The sequence below is a fragment of the Paralichthys olivaceus genome, chromosome 14 (assembly GCF_024713975.1).
Source record: "Paralichthys olivaceus isolate ysfri-2021 chromosome 14, ASM2471397v2, whole genome shotgun sequence".
In the NCBI taxonomy this organism is placed as follows: Eukaryota; Metazoa; Chordata; class Actinopteri; order Pleuronectiformes; family Paralichthyidae; genus Paralichthys; species Paralichthys olivaceus.
Genome location: NC_091106.1, coordinates 13,092,775 through 13,108,396, shown reverse-complemented (window position 1 = coordinate 13,108,396; position 15,622 = coordinate 13,092,775). Strand labels below are relative to the sequence as shown.

The window sequence follows — 15,622 nt, the reverse complement described above, 5'->3', positions numbered from 1 at the left end:
GGTCAGATTCAGTTTTTGAGCAGAGAGTTCAGTTCATGAAATAGTAAAGCCATCAATCTTAAAAGTGTATGAACTTGTGCCGGAGGCATACCACTAAAATTTGTGCTCTAAGAAAAAGCTTGAAAAGACCTACAATATATTTTCAATAATTTGACATCACAGTTTAACCACTGCTGCACAGGATCTGAAGATGACACCTTTAAGGGTTTAAAAATGGGTTGTCCCGGTTATCATATATTTCACATGAAAGAGTCTCAGAGTTGTTGAATCCAAAGTTTGAGTATTTGACTGTTAAATTATGTAGGTTTTTTTCTCAAACAAACACTGTATATTATATATCATTATATATATTAATATGTGTATTGCATTATTCAACATTATTTCAATGGTGTCAACAAATCTACTGAAAACAGCAAAAACCAAGAAATTAATTTGTCAATGCTTAAATTTCCCAACCAGGTCTGATTCAACCCAAAGCTCATTTGTTCCGAATGACCTTCCAAAATTATTTAAAGAGATGACTCACGACTATTTTAAGACAAATAAGCAGGATTCCATTACTTCTTCTTATTATTCCTATAATATTAATGATACTTTTTGTAATAATTGATTTTTATTATTATTTGTTGGGTTTAAACTCTGAAGTTTTTAAAGTGGTAACTGGTCATTTATGTTGTGATTAAAGAAAATCTCCATTAGCGTGTGCATGTGTGTATGTGTGTGCATGTGTGTGCGTGTGCATCCATGTCCAATAGCTGCTGTCAGAGCGCGAACATGAAGCTCTGCAGATGTCAAAGTCTGAAAAGATAACGAGGAGAAAAGCAGAGGTGGAGATGAGCAGCGCGGATGTCAAATTAGCATTCAGACATCGCTCTATTGACAAGGTCATCTAAACACTGCTTTATCTCCACCTCCTAAGATCAACTGCTGGGATTCAATAGAACCACCCTACTCTGTTGTGTCTTCCCCAAGGCAATGTGAGCTGCTGTTCAATATCACTAACTAGAAGGAAAAAAGAGGATAATGGGTGCAAGGCTTAGCAGCGTGCTGTCGATAGGCAAAGTTAAAGAGGATGTTTCTGTCAGAGCAAGCCAGGGATAAACTCAGTGGGACAAAGAGTGTGAGGACATGAAAGAAATAAGTATCAAGGAAAGATTTTGCCTAAGTTTCCAGAACTTGCATCTTATCTCAGAGCAAGGATTTACATCAGAACGTGGTGTTGAGGGGCTCGGGGAGAGCAGGAGAGGAGGCTGGGAATGGGTGAGTTCACGTCATACTGAGAGCTGGCTGAGGGGCTGGATGAAAGGCTGTGTGAGTCTTTCTCCCACTGAGAGTTTCTCAATGGAGGTGGAATGCCACAGGCTTCCAGAGGGCAATCTGTTTGACTGGCGGAGAGGGAGCAAGGAGGGGAGAGAAAGACAGAGCTGTGAGAGAGGAGGGAGGGAGAGAGGGAGGAAGGGAGGAAGTCAAAAGGCAGATAGAAAAAAGGGGAAAGAGTGAGTTCAACCCCATCAGCTCTCTAATTCTCACTGTGCATACTGATCATTGGTTCTATCATTATGCATAAGAACTGAGCAAAGTGAACCAGCATATGCTCACAAGCATCCCTCCATACGCTCTGCAGAGAATAATAATAATCTTTAGGCTATTTGATGTCCAGCCTTTGTACCATCTCTCTGGTGAGAGATAAAACCAATTATTCAGACGTGCTGCACACACACACACACACACACACACACACGCACACACACACACACACTTTTTAAATGATATGCATGTTAGGATCTTTTCAAATGAGGAGTACATCTGCTCTGCTGTCATCGAGGTAGAAAACAAACTGAGCCACAGACACAGCAGGACACTAAATGTCCTGAACCAACCTCAGAATCATCAGCAAAGATCATAAACCACATCACAAGCTCACACTTCTGCTGACTACACAACAAAACTCCTGTTGAGACCATCCCCACTTTTCCTCCCTGCTCACGAAAGACGTGGACCCACCAGCAAAACTCGTGGGTGTGGAAGCTGAAGTTTTGGGTGCCTACCTTGAGTGAGCGTTCCCATGAGGAAGCGGTAGAAATAGCGAGCCACCTTGGTGAGCTGCCTCTTGCACCTTTTCCTGCACTGGCTCATCTTGGTCCAGCTGTGGTGGAGGTGGTGAGAACAGTGGTGGTGGTGGTGTTGCTCAGCTACTCTGCCGGAGGAAGCAAGCTTCCAAGGTAGGAGAGGAGCACTGTGAGTGTGTGTGTAGGTGTGCTTGCATGTGTGTGTATGTATATGGATAGTCTAATTGGTGCCGCCTCTCTTCTCCTCACTCACCCCTTCTCTTTCCTCTCTCTGTGGTCCTCCCCCCTCTCTCTGCTTCTCTCCGTTCTTCTCTCCACCTGTAGGGCGCTGGCTGTCAATCAGCCAGCCGCGCTCTGTCTCCTCCCCATCACGTTCTGAGAAGCCCTGCGCTGGCCCTCTCATTGGCTGGGACCAGAGTGTGGCGGAAGATTACAGACCAGCGCTCATGTGAGAGTGTGTGTGTGTGCATGTGTGTGTGCTGTGAAGTACAAGGAGGCTGGCTTGAGTGGCAGGTGGTGGGTTTTTTTCTCGAGCTGCACACTCCACACATCTTGTTGATGTGTTGTTTCTATTTTTCCTCCAGTCGTGCATGGCTCATGAAGAGGACAGCTTCTGAGAGCGTGTGTGTGTGTGTGTGTGTGTGTGTGTGTTTGTGTGTGTGTGTGTGTGTTCAAGCCAGCAGGAGGTTGAGTAAAGTGACAGAGGAAACAAAGCAAAAGCCATTAATTAGCATCACACACCGTCCCTCTCTGTCTGTCTGTGTCTTGCCCGCTCATTAAAGGTATTCATAATACAGAGAGGGAAAGGATGGAGAGGAGGAGAAGAAGGAGAAGTGAAGGCACACGTACAGACAGATAGTGAGGTGGAGATGGGGCAAAATATAGGAATGCATAATTAATATTGTTCCCTCCTTTCAGCAGAGTGGTGAAAGAGAGAGAGAGAGAAAAAAGAGAGCTTGACAAGGAGAGAGAGGTTGTTGGACAAATACCGTGTCCTCACCAGCAGCTGATGGAGAGATTATTATCAGCTGGCAGAGAAGGAGGAGAAGAAGGGAAGAGAGAGGAGGAGCTTTTAAATCCCGTGGGATTGAGAAAGAAAGGTATTTATTTAAAGCCCGTCTGTCCTCATCCTTATCATCCTGCCTCCGCTCTCAGTGTCAGTCAGTGTCAACACATACAGTCACTAAACAAGGAAACACACTCCCCTTGTTTTCCCCATTGACACATTTCATTGTTTTTCTCTCTACAACAAATACATTACCCTACTGAACCGCCGCCGCTCCACCTCCATCCCCTCTCTTTCTCCCTGACGCCGAATCAAAAGTGATTACCGTTGCCACAGCAACACCAGACTCCATGGATTTTTACCAGTAGTCCACATACACACATGCACACGCTTACATACACATGAACACCTGTCTGTTCTCCAGGTCACAGAGAAAATCAATCAAACGTCAGTCAGACGCTTCCTCTAAACACCTGTTCTCATTTAGAAGTCACACAGAGGGGGTCAGAGAACAGGTGAGTGTTTGACAGCGAGCTGTTCTGGACTCTTACCGAGTCGATGCAGCACGGCATAGACGGAGCCAGGAAAGAAATAGATTATATGAGATATATGGGAGAGCAGATGAGAAAGAGTTTGACGAGTTTGAAATAACGTTTTAGCTGCTTTCAGATATGCAATAGTCCAGACATCTTGCTGAAATTTTCAAATGTAACCCACAAGACATTTTGCAGAACTTTTGCTGCCAGCTCCCCGGGGAAAATGTCAGACTGAGTATATTTGAGAATACAGCAGAAAAATGCAAGTAGACATGTTGGTTATGTATATAACTGCAAATGTATGAAAAAGAGGAGACATGCCGAGGAGGACGCCAACGGAGATGTCGATTTAGAAAGACCGTAAGATTGGACAGTTTTTGGTGATAAGGGCCGATGCCATGTGGTGTTGACACTGCGATTTCCACAGCAGAATTTATACTTCATGTGCTCTACACAGGTGCAGCTCCTCACCTGTAGGTTGAGACATTTTCCTGTTGTTGTAAACACATCTGACCCGGGCAATCTCCTGCTGTGTTCTTCACATGTGAAAGGCAAAGTCCTAAAAATGTCTGCAACCAATTTTCTGGAAATTTTCCATTGTTTGACTCTTGGTTCGAGGATCTCTAATAGTTAAACTCCCTGACTTTTTCAGTGGGAGAAAGCAGTGGCAACTATTCCTGAAATATATGCAATAAACTTGGTGGGAAAGTGACACAAGTTATTGTCTTTCAGGTGTGAGACCATAAATCTGACTCAAACTAGAAGTCAAAATTCAGTACACCATGTTTTCTCTCAGAATGTGAGCTGCCGCCAAGGGATTTGTCTTCCAGAGGAGTTCATAGTCCAAACTCTTTTTACCTGCAGCTGACATTGAGGTAGAGCATGTCAGACCCTGTGCAGATATCTGACAGGTTTACGGAGGATGTAGGAAAGCTTGTCTGCAACATTGAGGCAACATCAGGTGTACCAACCAGACAAGACAAAAAGAAAAAGTAAGAAGTAAAAAGTAAAATTACACAATGTCAGGATTAGCTGGCTGTTATATGAAGGATATGGAAGAGATGATTTGAAGAGATGTGAAAGAAAGGGAACGTGAAATGAACCAAGACTTAGCTGTTCTACAATTATGTGTGTGTGTGTGTGTGTGTGTGTGTGTGTGTGTGTGTGTGTGTGTGTGTGTGTGTGTGTGTGTGTGTTTACCAGAAATTTCAAACCTAGAGACTGAGTCACCTCCACCCAGATGTCCAGGGTATAAACCTCACAGAGCCAAATCCAGCCTGAACTCCATTATTATTATTATCAAGAAATACGACACATCCAAGAACACAACACCTCACATGGCAGCCTTATTTAGCAGCAATTATCAGCTGACATAACCTTTTGTATTCCAGGCAGACATGTTAATTGAGACTTTAATTAAACATCAGCAGCCCCTGATTGTGTTTTAATGCAATGAGTAAATATAGTGTGAGTCTTAAAAAGACAATGAGGTGATTCAAAAATTATATAAATGATCAGACAAGGTGACAGACACAAAGGAGGAGCGTGCTGGCAGACAAAGAGAGAGGTCAAACAGACAAGACGAGCGATGAGTAATGGAGCGGGCAGACTTGCTGCACCACTGGCCTGTCAGTGAAGCTACAGATCCGGAAGCAGTCTGAGTGATCATTAGGAGGAAAACCCAGGTGACCTCAGACCTTCAAGAAACCGACCCAAACATCATCAAACAGCCTGGAAATCTCCGGCTCTTTTGTCAGGTCAACAGGAAGATTCATCTATAAATCGAAACCCTCTTTTTTTTTCTTTTTTTTTTTAGACACACTTCATCCTTGAAAATATGTTCTGAAATATAGAGATTTCAAGTGTGTCCATTTGTTATGAGGAGCAACATAATGTTTTTCTATAGATAGGGAACGGGTGCAGCAGTTTGTGCAGACTGCCACAGGAGCACAAAGACGCACAGGATTGTTGCAAGGCAGATGTGGCACTCCACTCAAGTATCTGGCAGACACACTCTCTCTCACACACACACACACTCACACACACACACACACACACACACACACACACACACACACACACACAAACATATACACACAGATTTGCTTTTAACCCTATTAATGTGGCAGGCAAAGGCACCAGCTGGTGAAGCCCACTCAATGCCCTTTTCACTGAGAACATGTGACTGTGGAAGGAAAGATTAGAGAAAAGGAGGAGAGAGGAGGAAAAAGAAAAAGAGAGAGGGAGGAATGAGACAGAGGCACAGGTGGAAACACTTCTAGGATTGCAGTTTCCCTATCCACTGCTGCTCTGTTTGCACATACTTGAAGAGATTTGCTCTGTTACAGGTTGTAACACAGCAGCTGTACAGGACTGAAAAAGGACTTTAAAATGATTTTCCAGTGAGTCTTCTCCTTTATGATGTAAGTGGGGTTGCAAAGGTCCTGTGGTGATTTATGTATATTAAAATTTAAGTTTGCAAACTTTGAGCCGAGCTGCACTGATCTCTGTGAGCTGCAGGCCACAGCTTCTTTAATAATCAGCAGGTTGAGAACCAAAGAGAAGGCTGCTACTATTAACACTTTGCATAGGCTTTAGGTTTTTGATAAATTATTTTATTGTTGGTAAGATTGCTTGCAATCAGTGCAGATTATGATACACTGTGAAACGTATTATAGAATAGCTAGAAACTATTTTTAAATTCTAGTATTGTGAAGACATTATTACTCAGACCAAACACCGCCCTCCCCTACCTTCTCCCTTTCTTAAAAAAGCACATTTGGGAATAATGCAAGTCAGATTTAATGGTGCACCATAGTACCGGGTCTTCTCTGCTAACTTGTAACAAATGATTTACTTCTGTCACCAGACTCTGGAAACCATTAATTCATTTTGTTGGGCCTTTCTGCTGCCTCTTATACAGCTGACCATCCTGGAGCTTAAGGCATCCAGGGCAAGCCTCTTGATAAACATCTTATTTTCAGTCAGTCAGTCATCTGTAGCTCACATGCAGCTAGTTCAAAATACAACACTGCAATTCCCCACTAAGAGAGAGTCTCCTCTACTCTCTTGTTTACATTGGTTATCCTTAAAATATAAAGTTAATATCAATAATATCCAGACCCCTGCAATCCTCCAATCAAATCACTTCTCCCGTAGTGTTTTCCATTGCAAAGACCAGGCCATGATGTGATTTACATACATGCTATCACATGTTAATTATCTTCAGGAGGTCAAACAACACATCACATAACTCAACTGCTGAGTAAGCATAGCAGTCATCTGTATCCATGGTGATGGATGTTTCTGTAAGTATGCTCTACAATTTACCTGTTTATACACCCCGCACTTTTATGTGAAGTGAGAGCGCTCTACAACTGCAGAATAATAGTCCACAGTGAAGTACAAGTACCAATCTACACATATATTATGTATAAGCTTTAATCATTGAGCGTTTACCTCGGATAAACCAAACTGAGCGACAGCCAGAATGGAAAAGGGATATTGCAACACACTAGGTCGTAAGTATTTTTTTCTTATCATTATAAGTGTTAGAGCTCTGTTGGCAGAAAACATTTCCAGTCCACCAATAAAGTCCCAGTTAAACATGTTGAGACTCAGTCAAAGCTCAGAAGTGTAGGAATAGTATTGCAGTAGTTCAGCAGGCAAATCACAAACTTTCTCACTGGACATAGTGACATTTAGTAAAGTTGATTTGAAACTGGGGTCTTATTATTTAAGAAGTCCAATTACATTTAAGGATGGCCTTTGCAATAGTTGCCAGTGTGAAATGACAGTTCCTATACAAATAAGATGCAGTAATCAGAAAAGGCAATTAAAATTCAGGAAGAGAAGAAGAGCGCACCTCCCCACTCTAACTGTTGGACTTATAAGGTAAATATTCTTATTAAACACCCCAGCATTGAAGCTGTTGGCTGTCTAGTGGTACAACAGACGCCTCACACAATAACATTAACTCATGACAGTGCTGCCATCTGTAGGAAAAACTGTGTAATCTGTCCTGAATGCAAACGGACTGAGAGAAGGTACAGGAAGGAGATATAAAAAATATATATGAACATCAGCTCCTGACTGCAATGAGCAGATAAGAAGAAAAATATGTTTTAAGAAATAAAATGAAAGCTGGCAGGTGTAGTGCTACAACGTATAAAGAAGTCCATCTGCTGACACAAACCTGACCTTATAACTTGTGAATAAATACATACATGTCATGATCTTCACACAGAGAAGAAGGACAAGAAAAAGCCTGAAACAAAACTGGTATCAGTTTGGTCTTTGTAGAACAACCAGTGCAAATCTGGTAATAGATGTTTTTCATCTACAATGTTTACACTTTAGATGAGGGGGAGGAAAAACCGGCCTGTGAAGGCATCTGATTCTAAATATTAAAATATCTAATGTTCACAGCTGTGTCTGGTGACTTTAAATAGTTGGCTGTACCAAACAGTTCAGACCAGCAGAGGGCAGATACAGACCAGTAAAACCAAAGCTACATGTGAGCCTGACAAAAACATTTTTCCAATAAAGAAAAAAAAATCATAAACATAATTTTCAACATTCAATCTTTTGGGATTTTAAATTCCCTGCAGGTAAACTAAGGCAGCAGGTAGCATTTTACATCCATTCCACAATGCATAACCTCAACTCCTTAGCATCCTTTCCAAATTAATATTTAAGCGTATGGACCATTTAAATCTTGGTAATTACTTCACGAAAATCTTAGCAAAGCATTTATTTGTGCTGACTGTCTTTGGATGAAGCTCTGGCACTATTTTACTGCTGTCCAATTCAATACAAAGTTAATTATCCCACTTAGAAAATATATGGCAACAGTTTAATTGAGACATTAAAAGTCAGAGCTAGAGGCTGAATGCAGCACTGATGTTTACTGGACCTTATCAGCCGAATGCCAAAAGTTATTTAGTGCTCGAACTCCTGACATCAGGTCAGGGATTTGTTCATAGAGGAATCAAAAGATAAAGAAAATGAATTTAAAAAACTAAATCACTCAAGACAATATTAACCTTTGGTTTTTCTGTGGTTCAGTTTAAAACGAGTCAGTAAATATTAGACTCAAGCAAAGACTCTCCACTCTGCGTTAAAGCGGCATGGCTTTATACCCTGGGGGGGCTCTGTGTGTATTCCTCTGGGTAAAGCAACATGAAGCTGCTACTGTGTGGATAGATGAAGATGGAAAGGGGACAGACTCAAGGGATTCAATGCTGACAAGTAAACAGTGAGAGATGAGCAAAGGAATAGATCACGGGGCCATGAGGTCCACAAATATCCCACAGGGAAGAATATTTCACGTCGTTTTTTTGTTTTTATTGGCACCGACTGGAAGCAAAGTCAGCCAAACTTAACACTGGGGAAGAGGAGCAGCGAATCACACGCTGCTGCTGCCTGCACCTCCTTGAAGGCATCTAAACGCCTGTGAGTGACAACACGCCTGTGATATTCCTTAAGCTCCAATGTCAACGTGAATTCTCACTATCTCTATCACCGAATACAGGAGCTCCTCCTCTGAAGCTTCTTCCTCTCGCTGTCACACCCAACCCCTCAGCAGCAGGGCTGCTACATCCCCCTCCGAGCCCGTGATGGCAGGCGGCAGGTGTTTTGAGACTTGAAGATCAGAGAGCCTCTGGGAGACTGAGCCGATCTGTGTGAGGCTGTCTGCGCAGGACAGAAATCTTTACTCTTCCATTTTCAGAGTCTGGAGGGAGGAGTTCTTATCCCAACCCCACAACCACAGTCAGAGCGGTTCAATACCAGTGCTTGTGTCTTATCCATGCTCATGTATGTCTCATACAGGCTGAGGGAGGAACCTTTTTATCGAGAAACATGTAAGCTACTTGTTGCTGAGTTGAGGTGTCACTAGGGAGAAAGGCAGCGTGGGTGCACGCATGCCTGGATTAATATGGCAGATGAGGAGGAGAAGAGCGAGAGAGGGAGGGAGGGTGTGAAAATGTGAAATAAAAGATGTTTTCATGAGGCTTATTCTGTGCACGACACACTGAAATAGAGTATGACTTTGCACCGATTAAATCAAACCTTTTTTGAGGTAACCCATTTTCACAGCACCCCACTAGCTGACCTAAAACTAGTTTTCGTGATGCTGACTCAAACGCCCCATTGCTGTGCTCCTCTCTCTCTCTCTCTTCATTCTTAGAGTATCTTTGTGAATTATAGCCTGCTTTCATCAGACTCCATGTAGTTACCATCATTAGTGTAAATCCTGTCAGAACCACATTATGTATACAACCCTTCTTGTATGTAATTTCTTTATCTCTCACCTGCTCATCTTTTCAAGGCCTGTAGGAGTACAGTGGATAACCCATTTAAAGCTCCAGTGTGTAAGATTTAGGTGAAAGGGATCTATGGGCAGAAATCAAATATAAAATAATCCTGAAAATGTTGACAAAAATAAAGATGTGTTAACAGAGCGCAAAACAAATTGGGAGCTGCAGATGGCTGAAAAATAGACAATATGGTATTATATGCTAGAAAGATGCTACAAAGTTCCCTGCACCTGGTGGAGACTCCAGACTGTAAAAACATCCCTGCTCCAAAAAAGTGAAGCTATAGTGTCTTGATTGCCCCCTGGTGGGTAGCTGCAATGTAAGTCATAAATCTGGCCGATTTTTTATCAAAGATTGTTTTGCTCATCCCAGGTGAAACTTCACGATTAACAACTGAGTCTGAATCGCAATTGTTCAAGCACATGTATTAGCAAGATATATCAGCCGTCTTTTTATGCAGTTTATGGTGGGGACAGGTTTGTTGTACTACCTTTAATGATGGCTGGAGTGGACTCAGGCTGCTGCTTCAGTTAACATGGACCACACAAGCTTGAGCCCTGTTGGTAACAGGTTGGCTGCTCTATCCACTCCGCCGACTCGATGTCCATGAATTTAATCTGTGTTTTTCCTCTTCCCCACCAGCCTGTGTCCCCCTCATGGCTTCGTGTGAGCCATTAACCAGGGGGCTCAGTCTGGTGTGTCTGATGAGGACAGCTGCTGGGTTAAATGACCCGTCAGTATCCAAATGACATAATCAGTCCTAATAGAACAGGGACAGATCAGTCCCATTGCTGTCAACCATCAGAACACAAGGGGTCACCTTCACCACGATTTAGCCTCTGAGACCACCTGATTGGGAATCCACAGAGACTCTCAAATAAAGCAACGGCCTCTTTAGGCATAGGATTACATCTTTATCAGGAGTAGTAGTAGTTTGAGTTTCAACACGCTGACTGCAACTTTTTGCTCACGTCACAGTGCCACAGTGCAGATATTTGGGGGCTGTCACAGGCTCTGCTCAGAAAATGAAATGGCGGATGGGAGATATTGATGGGAAAGTATTTTCTCTGTGCACCCTGAGGGGATAATTCATCAAATAAGTGTCAGTGCAAAGGTTATACAGGCATGAGGGCATGCTGAACCTGCATCTAAGCAGGGTGGCTCAAGTAACTGCCCAAAGACAGACTGAATCCACAATCCACAGACCTCTCACTCCTCTCTTATTTCTCATCTGTCTTTTCCACTCCATCTCCACAGCTTCTGCATTTTCTTTGCTCAAGTTACATGTTTCATGAGAGCGATTTGATTTACTCTCTAACAGGACTAAAAGCAGCTTTGATTGTGACAAGTGCAGCACTTACACTTCGCTACTACAATCACTAACTCTCTTAATGTAATCCCTCACTTCTCTTGACAGCATCTTCACTGAGCGAGGAGCTCTCTGCGTCTGCTTATCCAGCAGCTGAACCCTCTAACTCGCTCTTCACTCAATTTTCAGAGCTCACTCTCCCTCTCTATGTTTGCTGGGCTTCTTAAGTGTCTCCACTCCTGACTATATCTGCTGACTGTGTGTATACATGTGCCCTCAAGTCACCCATTGACTCTGGCATACAATGTGGTTCTGAAAAGTAACCACACTGTTATTGTCCAAAGTAAAGATGAATAGAGATTGTGATTATCATCACAATAATTTAACCATCCAAAGTAAACTTAGACAAGCTATGAGACTGCAACAATGTTTTATGATTCTGTAGAACCAACAACTTTGCATGAGAGCAACTGCGATTTAAGAAAAACTTGTTTTATTCATGACGCCAAGGAGAAATACTACACTTCTCAGAATCCTCAGGTGTAATATTCACATCTCTGATTGGTGGAGGTCTGTTTACCCCAACACAAAAATCATGCTGGCTACGACCTGATGGTTTAGTGTTACCTTAACCACAGAGCGACCATGATTCACTTTTCTAAGATGCTGCTGTGTTTTAGAAATGAGGAAAAGAGTCCAAATGAATGAAAATGAATGAAAATCACTAAAACAAGTAGGTGGTTGAAAAACTCTTTTTATAAGGATATTCTGAAATGGCAATTAACAACATGAATGGGACATTTTTCCTTCACAATCAGAGCTGTTGGGGGCAATCACCTATGATTGCATTGTCAAGGGGTCACAGCTTCTGAAACAGAGATCCTGAGAACTGATGCAATGGAAAATATCTTTTCTCCGTATCTCAATCTCTCTTTCTGCTTCTCTCTCTGTGTAGGCAGGAAGCCAGAGGTGAACCCGGGTGAGCTGCATCCCACCATAACAACAGAGTGATGAAAGACCAGACACTCGGCAGACTCTGCAACATTTAGACAGACAATGGAAACATAAATGCACACTAAACTAAAATTATGGAAGAGTTGTGTTGGTTCCTAGATGACGCCAAACTTGTTGCCTGTAAATTCTCTCCTAGCAAGTAGCTCATCTATCCTCCATCACTGTAAACACAACTGTTATGAAAGAGGACAGCAAGTGTGGGAGTGAATGCTAATGTGAGCATTTGTGTACAGTATCTGTCCTCGCACAAGTGTGTGCTCGCATGTGTTTGTGTGAACGAACAGTGACTCTGTAGAAAAGGAGCCCGATTTGGCTGGATTCACACAATCACCCAAAGGCTCATGGGAAATCAGTGGGTGGACAGGTATGGATTGGTGACAGCAGGAGGAGGGCAGGTAGGTGTGATTGGCTTCGCTTACTGACACTTTTTTTTATGCTCTCGTTCTCTCTGTGCCTTCCTCAAAGGGATTGTGTCTCTTCTTTTCATCAAAACACCTGTATCTGCTCAGAATGGTTAACGACTTTTCAGGAGACACACGTTCACATAAACTGATCGTTGTCTGTAAAAACATCAGGGATGAAAAACTGAAAAGTACTGAACAACAACTTCCTATATTGGGAAAGTGACGGCAAAGTTTTCACACTTTCTCAAAGTATCAGAGTGCACGATCGTGATAAGTTTGGAAAAGAACATGAAATCTTTTGGAAACATAATAATATTTTCTGTGTTAAATTACTGGAACAAATATTTGGAACAGATTTTTATGCTATAATGGTGTTGTTTATAGTGATACTCTGCCACTTTAAGAGTAGGCGGTACCAGGACACCTCTGTATCTACGAAATCAGTATTAATGTCCAGATCAAATTGAATTAATCATTTTTCCCAGACTTTACACTTTTTTGTGATATTGTTCATTTTACATCACACAAATGCTATACCTTTTACAATGCATTCAGTGGAATATGTGTAATTAATATTAATTAATACAGCACATACCTTTTACCAAGGCCAGCAGCAAAAATCCTACACATTATTGTTTAGTCTGTAGTGTAGAAATAGAAAAAAGGAAATGCCCTGATTACATGAATTATTTATTTTTCACACAATCAAGATCTGTGCATTATTATTAAGAAAGTGAAACAGATGATCTGCTGCATCATTCGCATCCACACCAACATTTAATGGGTTTTTCCCCGGCCCCATTCCTCCACCATGCGCAATAGTATTTGCATAAATCTACTTAACCAGGGTTTATATCCTGGCTGATATCAGCGACATAATGATGAGCTAGGATACCTTAAGCAACACATCAATGCATAAGCAGCCATATTTTTTTTTGAGTGCATTATTTCCCAGGTGAAACCCTGAGCTGTATGAAAACATGAAACGCTCAATTTCAAAAAGATACTACAAAGACAGGAAGCTCAGTCTTCTTTCATCTGTGTGTGACAGGCCTGTGTTCAGTTTCGCCAAAGCTGTGCAGGAGGTAATTTTAAGTGCATACGTGTCTGTAGAGTTTTATTCAAACCCTTCAATAACTAACAATATTGTTTTCAACTCTTTACTTAAGTCTTTCTGTAGAACCATCTTGTTCACCACCTGGTCGCTGGCTGTGGTGTAGCTCATAAATCCCACATCCTTCATTTAAGTGGATGGGTCATGAACCAAACTAAAAAGTCAAAGTCAGTGTTTGTCATTAATTATAACAATGATTTGTACAGCAGTTATCAGCACTAAACACAGTTCTGTTTGCCTCATACTTGCGCCGTTGTCTATAAAGTTTTTACAGCCCATGCAGACAGTCAGACCTCATAGTTTTAGCTGCAGTTTATATGGAATGAAATGCATTTCTCTCTCTGATGTCTTCATTATTTAGTCTGTCACTCAGAATCTGTTGTGATGTTTCTGACCTGCAAATGCAACCCCGCTACTCCCATAGAATTCTGTGGGAAACACTGAAAGTACAAGTTAAATAACTTTTCTCAAAGATGGTTTCTGTCATTATAGTTTGTTTTTTTATCTCACTGTATATGCAAGTGCTCCTTTTCCAATAAGTTTGGTTTTAATTGGTCATTTGATGCTATCAAAATGAGAGGAAATATTGTGATTGACAGCTAAGACTGTAATTGGTGTGTGTATCAACAGGACCTCATCGCCACGGCTGCATCCCCTGATCGTTGCTACTAAGTGGAGACGTGTCGTCCATCTTTATACACAATTAATAGTTGCATTCTCACCTCTTTGTATCCAGACACTGTCGTGTATCACTTTAAAAGGTCAATCACAAACATGGTGATTTTCAGACCATTATTAAAATAATTGGCTTTCAATTTAATATGACGTGTGTGGCTAATTGTGATTTACACTCTCAGTCACAGCCAACTAATGTAATCCTGCATGGGCATGAATTACAAGCTATGAATTGTGGTGGTCATAACTAGATGTTAATGGTGGTTAAAAATTAACAGATTAATGGCTTTGATGTTGGCAACAAAATTCAGTTTCGTAAAATGAATCCTCAATTACGACAAACTTGCAATATCTATATGCAGTGTTTTACAGTAGCCTATATAGTATTGTAAGGTTTTATCTATTCCATTGCTCTGTTGACCTTTTCTCTCACCACTGCCTTATATCTCCTACCTGCTTTACTCTTCCAGTGATTTTTCACTTCTGTTTCCTTCTCCTGCTGCTCGCCCTCTTCTTTTATTCTGCACAAGTGCCAGAGAAGAGGAAGCAGCATGAGGCGAGGCAGGCAGGCCATGGAGAAAAGAAACTCCCAAGGCTTCACAACTTTCCTTTATTTATAATATATTGTGTGGGTGATATTAAATTCAAAAGTGTCGCCTCTTGTTCCCATTTCACTTAGAGTTCACTTTGCAGAACCATTTCTATTCCAAAACCATCCAAAAGTATGTGTCCCTGTTAAAAGGCTGGGCTTTAACCCTGCAGATCTAAAAGGATGTTTGGGAGTATTTTTTCTCCCTTATGTTCATTTATCCATCCCCCTCTTATCGACCCATCTCTGCCAACCAATTTTGTCTATTACACCCACTTTCTCTGACTCAATCTTTTCTCTCCCGTCCTTTTTCTTTCTGCTGCTCAAGTCTTGACATTCACTTTGGAAGGATGGATAAGGACGAGAGGGAGAGGAAGACAGAAACAAGCTGCTGCTCTCCTGCTGCCTCCTTCATGCTTACTCTTTTATTCCTAAATTCTTTAGCACAAACAAACACAGGGCTTCTGCACATTTCAACATGTAACGTTTTTAAGACCACAATGAGTGAAAATTAATGAAATGTAAGGCCTATGTCAAGTACGACGTGAGGAAATATCAGAGTCCCAGACCTGTAAGAGGATAATCT

At 41.7% G+C, this 15,622-nt stretch overlaps 1 protein-coding gene across 4 annotated transcripts in view; it reads right to left on the bottom strand.

The window, feature by feature from the left end:
• The window catches only part of LOC109633923 (A-type potassium channel modulatory protein KCNIP2), an 85,995-nt gene that overhangs the window by 46,019 nt on the left and 24,354 nt on the right, over positions 1 to 15,622 (bottom strand). The window contains exons 1-2 of one of the 4 annotated variants that reach the window (XM_020094118.2): positions 2,323 to 2,606; positions 2,049 to 2,214 (exon numbers count right to left, since the gene is read on the bottom strand). The exons of the other annotated variants lie outside the window; for them this stretch is intronic. Coding sequence (XP_019949677.2) covers positions 2,049 to 2,214; positions 2,323 to 2,472 — 316 coding nt within the window. The 5' untranslated portion in view covers positions 2,473 to 2,606. Of the gene's footprint in view, positions 1 to 2,048; positions 2,215 to 2,322; positions 2,607 to 15,622 lie in introns of those variants that run through there. 4 annotated transcript variants of the gene reach the window in all.